The sequence below is a fragment of the Chelonia mydas genome, chromosome 10, assembly GCF_015237465.2.
Source record: "Chelonia mydas isolate rCheMyd1 chromosome 10, rCheMyd1.pri.v2, whole genome shotgun sequence".
NCBI classification, from domain to species: domain Eukaryota; kingdom Metazoa; phylum Chordata; order Testudines; family Cheloniidae; genus Chelonia; species Chelonia mydas.
In genome coordinates, this window is record NC_051250.2 from 32,805,616 (window position 1) to 32,818,310 (window position 12,695).

General features: G+C 44.2%; 1 protein-coding gene across 5 annotated transcripts in view; it reads right to left on the minus strand.

Moving 5' to 3' along the window:
* The window catches only part of LOC102941740 (CREB binding protein), a 179,131-nt gene that overhangs the window by 96,224 nt on the left and 70,212 nt on the right, over window positions 1–12,695 (minus strand). For 4 of the 5 annotated variants that reach the window (XM_043523771.1, XM_043523770.1, XM_037911060.2 and 1 more), the window contains exon 3: window positions 4,152–4,328. In XM_043523771.1, the coding sequence (XP_043379706.1) occupies window positions 4,152–4,328 (177 nt within the window). Of the gene's footprint in view, window positions 1–2,741; window positions 2,953–4,151; window positions 4,329–12,695 lie in introns of those variants that run through there. The other variant, XM_037911061.2, reaches the window with a different exon arrangement.

Consider the following 12,695-nt stretch of genomic DNA (forward strand, 5'->3'; position numbering starts at 1 on the left):
AAACAGCGTCATGTAAGTGCATTTGGCCTTGAGCCTAACAGTGAAAGATACCTGTGCACTCTAGTTTGTGGTCTGCTAGTAATGCATGAAATCACGTTGGTTATTTTATGAATCCTGTCTGTGGGGAGATATGCTCTTGCAGAAACTGAGCCCAATGTTGCCCCCATTAAATTTATTGTTCTTGTGGGTAACAAAATGGACTTTTCTTTATTTATGCAAACATTTATGGCTGCTAGAAGTTGTACGAGAAGACCTGACCTCCGAACGAGAGTGGCCTACCAGGAGTCAGTCGTCTAGGTATGGAAACAATGTATAGCCCTGGTACTTCAACTGGGCTGCTACCACAGAGAAAACCTTCGTAAATGTTCTGGGTGCTGCAGTGAGCCAAAAGGGGAGGGCCTGAAACTGTTCCTGGCCACTTGTAAAATGCAGGAACTCCCTGTGTGATGGGTTAAGGTCCACATGGAAATACATGTCCTATGTGTCAAGAGCTGTGAACCACATCCTTTTCTGAAGGGAAGAGTTTATCAATGCCAATATAACCAGAATTTCAGCTTTCATATAAAGATGTTGAATTGCCAAAGGTCAGGATGAGTCTCCCCCTCCGTCTTCTTTAGAAATTGAAAATACTGGGAGTAGATCCCCGTCCCATGATGAGGTGGGATGTGCTCTATTGCCACTCGGTGCAAAAGGGATTCTGCCTCATGCTGAAAAATCACCTCATGAGAGTGGTCCCCAATGTGGGACCAGGAAGGGAGTTTGAGAGGCAGGAAGGAGAGGAACTATGGAGTATCCCTGATGGATAATCTCCAGAACCCAACTTTCCGTAGAAGGGTTTAGATTCTATAGCATTAAACAGCAGTTTCAAAAAGGAATTATGCAGCTGTGCAAATGGCTTCATAATAGAATTATACACAGGGTCCTGACTTTACCAGGTGGCAACAAGCCCCCTTCTATAAACACACGACCAAAATATAGATGATTTTTAAGACAACGCACACAAGAGATGAAGGAGCAGTCCTCCAACAACTGGATGGGACTAAGACCTGGAAGTTTATGAGATTTATATTCTCTCCTTCCCCTTTACACTTCTTTTCAGACACAGCCTGAAGTGAGGATTCCTGAAATTCCTGCTAGATTTAAGAGAGTTATCTGGAAGACAAGGGTGGTATCTGTGCATCAATACTTCTGCTAAAGAATGGCAATGTTTCTAGTGTCAACCAACAGTAAGTAATTTGGATCTCACAGAGAGGCATTATCAGTTTCTATAGTAACTGCTATCATGTTTAAGAGCATAAAACATAACTAAATTTGTAGTTTCCATAGAAACTATACAAGCAGTTCAATTAAATTATTCCTAATACATTGAGGGATCTTCAAGTGGTGATATTTTAATTTTACTTTGTGAAGCAGTAAGCACAGAAAATATCAAATGAAATTGGCCAAGTTTGCAATACTCTAAACATCCACAATTTCCAAAGTAAATTATATTTTTAAAAAGTATACTAACAAGAACTATTCTCACAAGCAACTTGCACTAACTAGAAGTCATTTGTTTTGCACAGCAGAAACAAGAGAGCATTCAATAGTGTGCCTCCCATATCAGAGCCAAAATGATACCAGAGATACTATTCACTCTATCAGCAAACAGTTCACTTTGTATATAAAACAAAACTTCTAACTGTTTTAGGAATTTACACACACTCGTAGTGGTGTAGATAGAGCTTACATAACACAGCATTTCCTGCATCTATTCTGGGACTTAGTGTACAAGGTTAAAACCAAATACAACCCTTTATGACAAACAATGGAGTATACCTTGAGAATTAATTTACTGCACAACTGTGTACACACAACTTTGTCTATATTATTAGAAAATTTACCCATTGCCGAAAATGCGGATCAGGTGAACCGGTGCAAAGTTTAAATGGCAAGTGCAGACAGGATCAAAGTAAATTCAATAATGTTTCAGAAACCATGGCTGAACCTTGCAACCATTTGTTGCTTCAATATTCTAAAAGGTGACCAATACCGCAGTGTAATTCTAAAAATCTGTATGAAAGGGCATTTCATTTTATTATGGCATTTTTAAAACACAATTTTCATTTAAAATACAATACAGTGGTCAAAATGCACTTGCTCTCAGTCTTTTGTCAAGACTGTGGATGGAGGTGGCATCTCTTACTAACAGTAAGATGACAATAAGCACAGTTAGATAAATTTAAGCACAATAGGGCACTTTAACTTTGCAGTAATAAATATGAACACACAGTTTATGAAGTAACAATACCACAACCTAAGATACTGGATCTTACTATAAGTTCACCACCAATATAAACTAGTTTTTGTTACCTAACTCAGGGGTTCTCAAACTTCATTGCACCGTGACCCCCTACTGACAGTAAAAATTACTACACGACCCCAGGCGGGGGGGGACCAAAGCTGGAGCCTGCCCAAGCCCTACTGCCAGGGGCAGAAGGGGGGTTGGCAAAGCTGAGGCACAAGGGCTTCAGCCCCAGGCAAGGGGGCCTGAAACCTGAGTCCCAACACGCAGGGTTGAAACCCTCAAACTTCGGCCTCAGGTGGCGGGGCTTGGCCTTCGCTTTCAGCCCTGGGCCACAGCAAGTATTAGCCAGCCCTGGCAACCCCATTAAAATGGGATCACGACCCACTTTGGGGTCCCAATCCACAGTCTGAGAACCACTGAAACTTATTCTAGAAGCAGCCTTATGATTACATACCACATAGTATAAAGAACTGAATTGGCTGACTTTTCTTATAACCTTAAGGATGACTTGATTTATAAAGCGCAACAAAATTTTCAGTAATCATTTTAGGAGAAACTGTTGTAATTGATGGGTTCTCCTTTCACTTTTGAGTTCCAAAATTGTATGCAAAAAGCTCCTCCTCCTTTCTAATCAACTGTGCCTTCATTCAGTGATGCCACAATCCAGTGTTGCCTTTTAGCAGCATTCTAACACAGCTAGAAAAAATTAGGAAGGAGCTGATTATTTTGGTAAAGAAGCTTTTTCTTAAAGGTGATCTGCAAAAGAAAAATGAACACTGATGTAGAGGGAGATTGTCAAATTGAAAATCACATTTCCAGTTGAAAATTTTGTAGCAATATTTTTATAAAGAATCCCTAAGATGAAAGGAAAATATCTAGTCTTTATTTCAGTTTGCTTGGTGCATTTGACAGCATTTAGTGAATTCAGTTTCACTGTTCCTTTGAGTGTACAAACCCTACCCGAGACTCTATAAACTCAATTACAGCAGAAGCAGAGGTGAAAGTGTAACAGACTGAAGAGGCAGCAGGTGGTAGTGTGCACAAAAAGAAAAGGAAAGGTGAAGGCTTGAGCATGATCGGTGATGTTGCTCTCAGGTACATTCAATTCTGAACATCAGCAGGGAACAGACACCCCTCCCCCCTTAATTTTAGTTTTAATAATTTTTAAAAATGCAGAGCATATTGTTTAGGGGTACTCAAAGAAAATATTTCAAAAAATGGAAATTCGTAGTGTCTCCTTTTAAGGACAAAACTTTTTGCTAAATGCTCCTGGTAACCAATAACGGGGGTTACTGAGCACAGAAATAAATTTTATATAAGCTTCTAACCCCCCCCCCCTTCTTGATTATTTCCCAGTTTACTGGAGATGTGACAGAATGCAATACTGTCTCAGAGGAATCCATGCAATTCTTAGTGTCTGAGATACCAGAGAACAATGAATTCTGGGATATCTTCAGTGAAACAAAAAGTACCAATTTCTGAGGTGAAAAACAACTGGGAGGGTGGATGCTAGTTACATAAGACTAGCCAAACCGGGTCAGACCAAAGGTCCATCGAGCCCAGTATCCTGATAAACTTATTTCAATCTTTCATGCTCACCACAGGCTGGATAGCGGGTGCACTTTGCATATTTGGGGCTTACTTCATTTTTGTTTTACAATTCACCTTTACTATTTTGCTGATCAATACTATTGAGGAAAGAAATCAGATTAATGAGTTTTCAATATCATTCATTAAAATCTAAACTAGTATGATGTGAACTCAGTTTTTACTAGATATAACTTTATACATGGGGACTTGGAATATATTTTGAAGGTGCATAACAAGGAAGGGGGAAATGACATAGAAGTTAAATACAACTTACCATATTTGGCACACTGGTAACTGAAGTACTCTTGATGTCAGTAGAAAAGGGAGGCAAATTATTTGCCATGCCTGGCTTGTTTGGTAACTGAGGGTTCACACCTGTAGCTCCCATCTGCTGCCCTCCAGCTTGACTAAAGGGCTGCCCAAAGGGACTAGTGTTACCTGTCATTCCCATCTAGAATAGAAACAAACATATTACTATTAACTTTCATTTATCTACAAACATTTTTAAGATAAAAGTAGATGTAAGTATCCATCTTCATATCCTTTGATCCACATGGCTAGAAAACCCTTTCCCAGACATCATTCATTTCAAAAACTTATCTGATCAGGCAATAAAATTTGGACACCTGGTTTTATCCATATGCCCCGTGCGTCAACCTTATTTGTTGCAGTCCAATTTATAAAAGCACGATAAAACTCTGAAGAAGGAAAAGATTTACTCTTTCCAATGATGCACTCACGAAACAGACCCCAAAAGCAGATAACTTTTTTGTGCGCGCTCTTTTGTGCAGGAGATGCAACTCTGTACACAAATTGCATATGGGGAAATAAAGGACTATCTAGTAATTTTTTATTCGTTTATTTGTTTAAACATTTTGAAATATTACCAAAAAAACCTACTTTACGTCAGATATGGCATACTAACCCAACAAGAAATTCTGGGTATAAGTTTATATAAGCAAGCAATTTATGAGATATTTTATTGATAGTCAAATAAAATTTTTAGAGGTTAAGAGTTTGTCTTCCAAACAAGGATGAAATGGGGATGGAAGATGGGAGGGGCTTGATTATGAAGTGTGAAGATTGCTTATTTTCTCTTCTTGTATTTATAGCAGCCAAGTTTAATATGACTATTCTTTTTATATAACATTGGCAAAATCATATAAGGACTAGGAGGATTTCTACTGCAGTACAGAAAGGAATGGTTAGGTTCATCCAAGGGGAATAAAACAAGAACTATAAAAATGAAACAGAAAAAAAGCGAAGTAGAATGTGTTTATTTAGATTAATACAAAAATTAAAAAGGACACCTGTCTCAGCCTCTTTGCACCCTTCCATAAATTAAAAAAAAAACAAATAAATTTAACCAGCAGAACACAAAACTCCCCTTGAATGAGTAACAAACATTGTCTATTCATAAGATCTATTTGCCTGTGGAAGCGTCTCCCAAGAGAAGTGGTGGAAGCTCCATCACTGGAGTCATTCAGAACCACACTGGAGAAAACCACTTAAATATACTGTAGGGAATTTATTTCTTTGGCAGGGGAAGAGCAAGATAATTTAACCCTTCTTTTCTATTACTACCTTTATAAAGCCCATGACAGCAAATCCCAGTGTGACAAGTCAAGAAAATAACTCTTATTATCAGGGGGAGGAATTCTATACACATCCCCATCGTCACTCTTCAAAAGTCTTACATATGTGTAAATTCAAACATTTGAAGAGTCCATATTTTAAATATTTAACAACCTCCAGTTTCCCTTTCCACTCATCTCACTTGCCCGTGTGTCCCACACACATTCTAGTGTTCCCATGCCCTGGTTCTTTACCCTCCTACAGAGTCACCTCTGGCAATAGGAGGAAAAAGTGAGGGAAGGCTTTAAAGGGAGAAAGTTATCCCCCTTTAGGGTCAGATCAGCTTTCTGCCTTTCCCAGTGGATGCTACTGAGCAGGACTCCCTCCCTCTAGCATTGCTGAATATGCTTAAAACTAGAGACAGGATGTAAATGCTAGGTGTTCTGTACTTAGTAACTGGATGACAAATTAAGCAGATCACTGACTCAGCTTTGCAATTCTCCATGCATACCTTACTGTCAATTAGGGGAAGGGAGTAAAACAGTCACCTGTGAAGAGCTCAGCATGGACAGAGCTATTGGGCAGGAAGTCTTGCAAGCCTTTTTCACCTCTGAGTTGCTGCATTAGTACAGTTGATTGGCTAAGGGGCTGGGCCAGAGGAGAGCAAGAGCTGCCTGTTTAGCATGTGGCCCAGAACCAATCAAAAAGGCATAGTCTCCCTGCCTGGGAAGAACTGTGTTTGGGCTTACAAGTGTTAAGTCCCCTGACTGTGAATCAGTACAGGTGAGGAAGGGATGTCAGAGCTGGTTATGGCTCCCTGATTCTGTGGGGTGGTCAACACTGGCCCTCGCCTCAGTGAGGTTTAGAGTCAATGTGGCGCTCCTCTAAGTTACACCACAGGCAAAGGGTCCATTAAGCCTCTCTCAATTCTGCAACACTACTTGCTTTGATGTGGCTGGCAAAGGACATATTCATAGGAGCTTATGCCAGCACAGAGCTCCCACCACACTGAATTCCCTGCTGGTCATTTGCGACCAGATTCCAGCCCTTTTGCACTATACAGAGTGGTCAGATCTCATTTGAAGGAAATCTATCACAGTTCAGAATCTTCTCTTACCTGGAGAAAAGTAAAGGGAACTAGTTTATTAGAACAAGAGAATTCCTTGAAAAAGGACCTTACATGGAACTGGAGAAAAAAACATCGACTCTCCTCTGAGGCAAAAAACAGCGGGGTTAGTTCAGAGAACAACCCAGATGGAGAAGTAATTACAGCATAAAATAAATAAAAAGGAGACACACAGTCTACAATTCAACTTTACAGGACAAGAACACACATTACTTTTATCCAGAGCACTAGATCCAACACAGACTTTCCTAGCAAGCCATACAGTCACCAGAGTGAACAAGCATTCAGATCAAAACACTCTAAAAGTTAAGATTGCTTCAGGAACATTAACTCAGCCATATTATACATAGAATGCTCCTCCAAAACAAGCTAAACTAGAAGTACATTAAGGTTGCAAAGTCAAGCACTCAAATTAGGAAATGGCATATTTAAGGCTCTCTTCAGCCTTAATTTGTTCCCCTTGTGCACATGCATTATGATACAGTCTTTAATTACATGATTACACACAATTTTTTTCAGCAGGAAAAAACTGCCAGCAGAGAGAGTTTTGAAAGTAGAGGACAGTCTCCCTGCCCTCGGTTCTGGTGCCCTGTGCCACAGCAGCCTAAGGGAGTAATTGAAGGGAAAGTACTAATCAGCCCCTGCAGCCCCAGGATAGAGTATGCTCAGTCCCCCTATGGGGTTGGGGGCAGGAGACATGTACATTTCAGTAGCCGTATAGGAGCTGTGAACGAACAGAGCCTGCTCACTACAGACAGACAATCTTCAGAGAAATTAGATGTCAAACTCTAAAAGACTGTTACCTTTCATAACTGTTGCTCTTAGAGACGTGTTGCTCATGTCCATTCCATTGTAGTTGTGTGTGCTCGCCACATTCACCGGTACCAGAAGTTTTTCCCTCAGTGGCATCTGTAGGGGACCAGCTCTGGCGCCCTCTGGAGTGGTGCGCATGTGCGCCAGTATAAGGGTGCCGCCAGCTCCTCCTCCCTCAGTTCCTTCCTGCCAGAAACTCCAACAGAGGGGAAGGACGGTGGGTCATGGAATGAACATGAGCAACACATCTTGAACAACAACAGTTACGAAAGGTAACTGTCTTTTCTTCTTCGAGTGCTTGCTCATGTCCATTCCATCGTAGGTGACTCCCAAGCAGTACCTCTGGAGGTGGGTAGGAGTTCACGGACATGTCAATTACAACACAGCTCTGCCAAATCCAGCATCATCACTGGCTTGCTGGGTGATGGCATAATGTATCGTGAACTTGAGTACTGAAGACCACATCGTGGCCCTGCAGATGTCCTGGATTGGGACATGCTCCAGGAAGGCAGCCGAAGACACCTGAGCACTAGTCAAGTGAGCCATCAGTATCGGTGGAGGCACAGCCTGCTCCAACTCGTAATGAGTATGGACACAGGTGGTGATCCAATTTGAAATCCTCTGAGAGGACACCGGAAGGCCCTGCATCCTGTCACCTATCGCGATAAAGATCTGAGTTGATCTGTGGAAGGGCTTAGTGTGCTCCCGGTAGAATGCCAGGGTGCGCCTGACATCTAGAGCGTGCAGCCGCCTCTCCCCATTGATCATGTGAGGCTTTGGACAGAACGCCAGGAGGAAGTGATCCTGGTTGACATGGAAGTGCAACACCACCTTTGGCAGGCAGGCCGGATGGGGCCGCAGCTAGACCCATGACCTTGTAGAATCCTGGGTACGGGTGCGCCAAAATAAGGGCTTTAATTTTGGAGACACATCTCGCCAAGGTAATAGCTACAAGAAATACAACCTTCCACGACAACTGGGAAAGGGAACAAGAAGCCAAAAGCTCAAAGGGCAGGCCCATGAGCCCGGAGAGGACCAGGTTGAGGTCTCATTGGAGGACCAGGTCCCAGACCAGTGGAAAGAGTCTTTCAAGGCCGTTCAGGAACCCAAATGTCATGTCATATGAGAATACTGATCTACCCTGGAGGCAAGGGTGGAAAGATGATCTAGCCGCCAGGTGAACCTTGACTGAAGAGAAGGCGAGGCCCTGGTGCTTTAAGTGAAGCAGGTAATTCAGAACAGACTGCAGAGATGACTGGGTCAGGGAGATACTCTGCTCTGCTGCCCAGTATGAGAAACATTTCTACTTTGCCAGGTAAGTTGCTCTGGTGGAGGGCACTAGGAGGGCTCACTAGAGAAAGCTTGTTCCTCTCGATTCAGCCACGCAGCATCCAAGCTGTGAGGTGGAGTGAGGTTCAGTTGCAGCAGCCGACTGCAATCCTATGAGAGTAGGTCTGGGCAGCTGGGAAGTGCCCATGGGGCTGCTACGGCCAGGTCCATGGGCATCCCGAACCAATGCTGGCAAGGCCATGCTGGGGCAATCATAATGACCTTGTCCTTCTTGATCTTTAAGAGGAGATATCTGATGAGTGGGATTGGCAGGAAGATGTACATCAGGTCTCCTGACAAAAGCATTGCAGGGTGCAGAACTGATGACACTTTCTATTCTGCCTGGTGGTGAACAGGTCCACTCGGGGAACTTCCTACTTCTGGAAGAGCATCTTGACAACCTCCAAGTGAAGGACCACTTGTGGTGAGAGAAGGACCTGCTGAGGTCATCCACTAGCGTGTTCTGGACACCAGGGAGGTGCAAGGCTTCTAGGTGGATTGCATGTCAGATGCAGAAGTCCCACAGGTGAAGGGTTTCCTGGCATAAAGCCGACGAACAAGCTCCCCGCGCCTGCTGACAGAGCATGGAGGCCATGTTGTTCATCAGCACTTGCACTACCCAACTGGATAGGTTAGGAAATAACACCACGCAAGCTAGACTGATGGCTCTGAGCTCCCTGATGTTTATGTAAAGTGTGAGCTCCTCTCTTGACCAAAGCCCCTGCGTTCGCAATGTACCAAGATGCGCTCCTCATCTGAGGTAGGATGCATCTGATATCAGGGAGACGGTAGGTCATGGGCTCGCAAATGGTACACCTTCCAACATCAGCGCCAGGTCGGACCACCACTGCAGGGAAGTATGTACCCGTGGCGGGATCATGACGAGCTTGTCCAGGTGATGCCTGGCTGGAGAATAGACCGACACCAGCCACATCTGGAGGGGGTATAGTCTGAGTCTCATGTACCAAACCACGTACGTGCATGTGGGCCATGTGCCCCAATAATTTGAGGCAGTGGTAAGCGGGTGGCCACAACTTTGGCAATCAGATCTGACATTGCCCTGAACCTGACCTCTGGAAGGAAGGCTCTGGCTCAGGCAGAGTTAAGGACTGCATTGATAAACTCTATCCTTTGAACCGGAACCAATGTTGACATTTGTTTGTTTATCAACAGGCCTAGAGCTTGACAAGTGGCTTACAACGTCTCAATGCTGTGCTGGACCTGGACCGGCCCTTGATGAGCCAGTCGTCGAGGTAGGAATAGATCTGGATACCCCGACATCTGAGGTAGGCTGCCCCCACCAACTTGCACTTTGTAAACACCCTTGGCACCGTTGCTAGGCCAAAGAGGAGCACTGTGAATTGGTAGAGGGCGGTCCCAACTACGAAACATAGGAATCCTTTGTGTCCATGAAAGATTGATATGTGAAAGTAAGCGTCTTTCAGATTGAGGGCAGCGTACCAGTCTCCCAGATCCAGATCCAGATCCAGGGAAGGAATGATGGAAGCCATGGAGACCATGCGGAACTTCAACTTCTTGAGATACTTGTTGAGGCTCCACAGGTCGAGGATGGGATGTAGCCCCCATTAGCCTTTGGGATAAAAAAAACCAAACAGGAGTAAAATCCTTTCCCCCTCAAGTAGAGAGACACTTCCTCCACAGCTCCCACTCGCAGAAGGCCCTACAGCTCCTGAGCGAGCAGATGCTCTTGAGAAGGGTCCCTGAAGAGGGAAGGGAGTGGGGGCAGTGGAAGGGAGGAGTAGAAATAAACTGGAGGGTATACCCCCCTGCTATTGTGCTGAGGACCCACTGGTTTGATGTTACAGAGGCCAAGGAAGGGAGACAAATGGTGGGAAAAAAACAGGGGTGCTGGATCCAAATCACAGGCTGGAAAGTCACCCTTGAGCGCACCCTCAAAATGCCTGCTTATTACCCCGTTGGTTGCAGGTAGAGCTTGAGCAAGCTGTTGGCCTTGCCGGTGCTTGTAGCTCCTGCCCTTTTTGTGGAAAGACTCTGTTTGAGGTTGGCCCCCCAACCTGTGGAAGTGCTGAGGCTGGAACTGCTTTTTCTCACAGAGGCTGGTGTGTAAGGGCCCAGCAAGCACAAGATCACCCTAGAATTTTTCAGGCCATGTAACTTGCTGTCTGTTCCATGAAAAGAGAGGTCCTGGATGGACTACTGAACCTCCACCAACAGGCCAGAAGACTGCAACGAGGACACACAAATCATGGCAAGGGCCGAAGCCATGGTCCGGGCTGCAGAGTCCGTCGCATCTGAGGCCACTTGAAAGGATGCCCTGGCCACAGCTCAGCCCTCACCCAGAAACTCCTTCCTGGGCTCCTCTGCCAGCAAGTCCACAAACTTGGCCATGGACTGCCAAATGTTAAAGTTGTAGCGCCTGATGGTAGCCCACTCTTAACTGGAGGCTGGACCATCATATACATTTTTCTGCCAAAGAAATCGAGCCTCTTCGCCTCCTTATTCTTAGGGATCAATCTCAGCTGGCCTTGTCTATCATGCTCATTGGCTGCTGATATCACCAGTGAGCTAGGAGTGGTGTGTATATAGGTATTCAAATCCCTTAGCAGGGACGTAATACTTCCTCTCCGCCTGCTTGGAAATAGGAGGCAGTGAAGATCGAGCTTGCCACAAAGGTTTTGATCAGCTTTACCACTCCCTTATGGATGGGCAATGGCACCCTGGAGGGGGCTGCTGCAATTAAATCATCAAACAGGGAGTCGGACGGCTCTGCCAAGTCCTCTAACTCCAGGTTCAAAGCAACCCTCTTAAGAAGCTTCTGGTGGGCTTTTATATCCTCCTAGGGGACCGCATGGGAAGGTCCCGCTATCGCCTCATCTGGGCACCCAGGGAGCCCAGTCAGGGCTCACTGACTCTGGGGACCTTAGTCTAACTCTGCTTCCGAGTCCGGGGTGGTGGGAGACTGTTGCTGACCATTTCCCAGATGCCCCTGAGACTGATCAGTGTCCCTGTGATGATTGGGGAAACCCCCAGGTGTTCCATAGCTGCCAAAAGGCCGACCATTGACCTTGTAGCAGTAAAAAGGTATAAAACTGTGGGAAAAAAATTCAAATGTCTAGTATGCAGCTTGGTCACAGACAATGCTGCAAATGTATCCAAGATGAGAAGAAACTATTTACAAGGGAGTGAAGAGAGTCCCAAGATAACATACGGTTGCAGTGCTCATTTGATGCACCTCCTAGCCAAAGACTTCCGTATTCCACAAATAAAGGCTAAAGTTGAAACTGCAAAATACTTCCGTAACAACCGCTTTGCAGCAGCTCCTCTGAAAAAAGTGGGAGGAACCAAGCTAACTCTCCCACAAGACATGCGATGAAACTCAGTAGTGAACTGTTTTGAGCACTATATCAAGAACTGGCCTAATCTGATGACAATTTGTGAACAAAATCGTGAAAAAATAGATGGCACTATCAGAGCCAAAGTTCTCAACACTGGGCTTAAGAGAAATGTTGAACACATGCAGAGTGCCCTGAAGCCTATTTCTGTATCCTTGAACAAAATGCAGGGAAATAGCTGTTTTATTGCTGATGCTGTTGAAATTTGGAAGGAACTGAGTGAGATCTTAAAAAGAGAAATATGCAATGACAGAGTTAAATTACAAGCATTAAAAAAACAAATGGGACAAGCACTATCTCCAGCTCATTTTCTTGCAAATATTCTCAATACCTGGTACCAGGGTCAAACCTTAGGTTCTGAAGAAGAGGAGTTGGCTATGACATGGACATCCAGCAATCATCCCTCCATAATGCCACCTATAATAAACTTCAGAGCTAAGGGTGAACCATGCAAGAAATATATGTTTGCTGATGATGTTTTAAAGAAAGTCACAGCAGTGAACTGGTGGAAGTCACTTAAGTACTTGGATTCAGAGACTGTTGAAGTGATCGTTTCACTTTTAACAGCAGTAGCTTCTTCTGCCGGTGTAGAAAGAATATT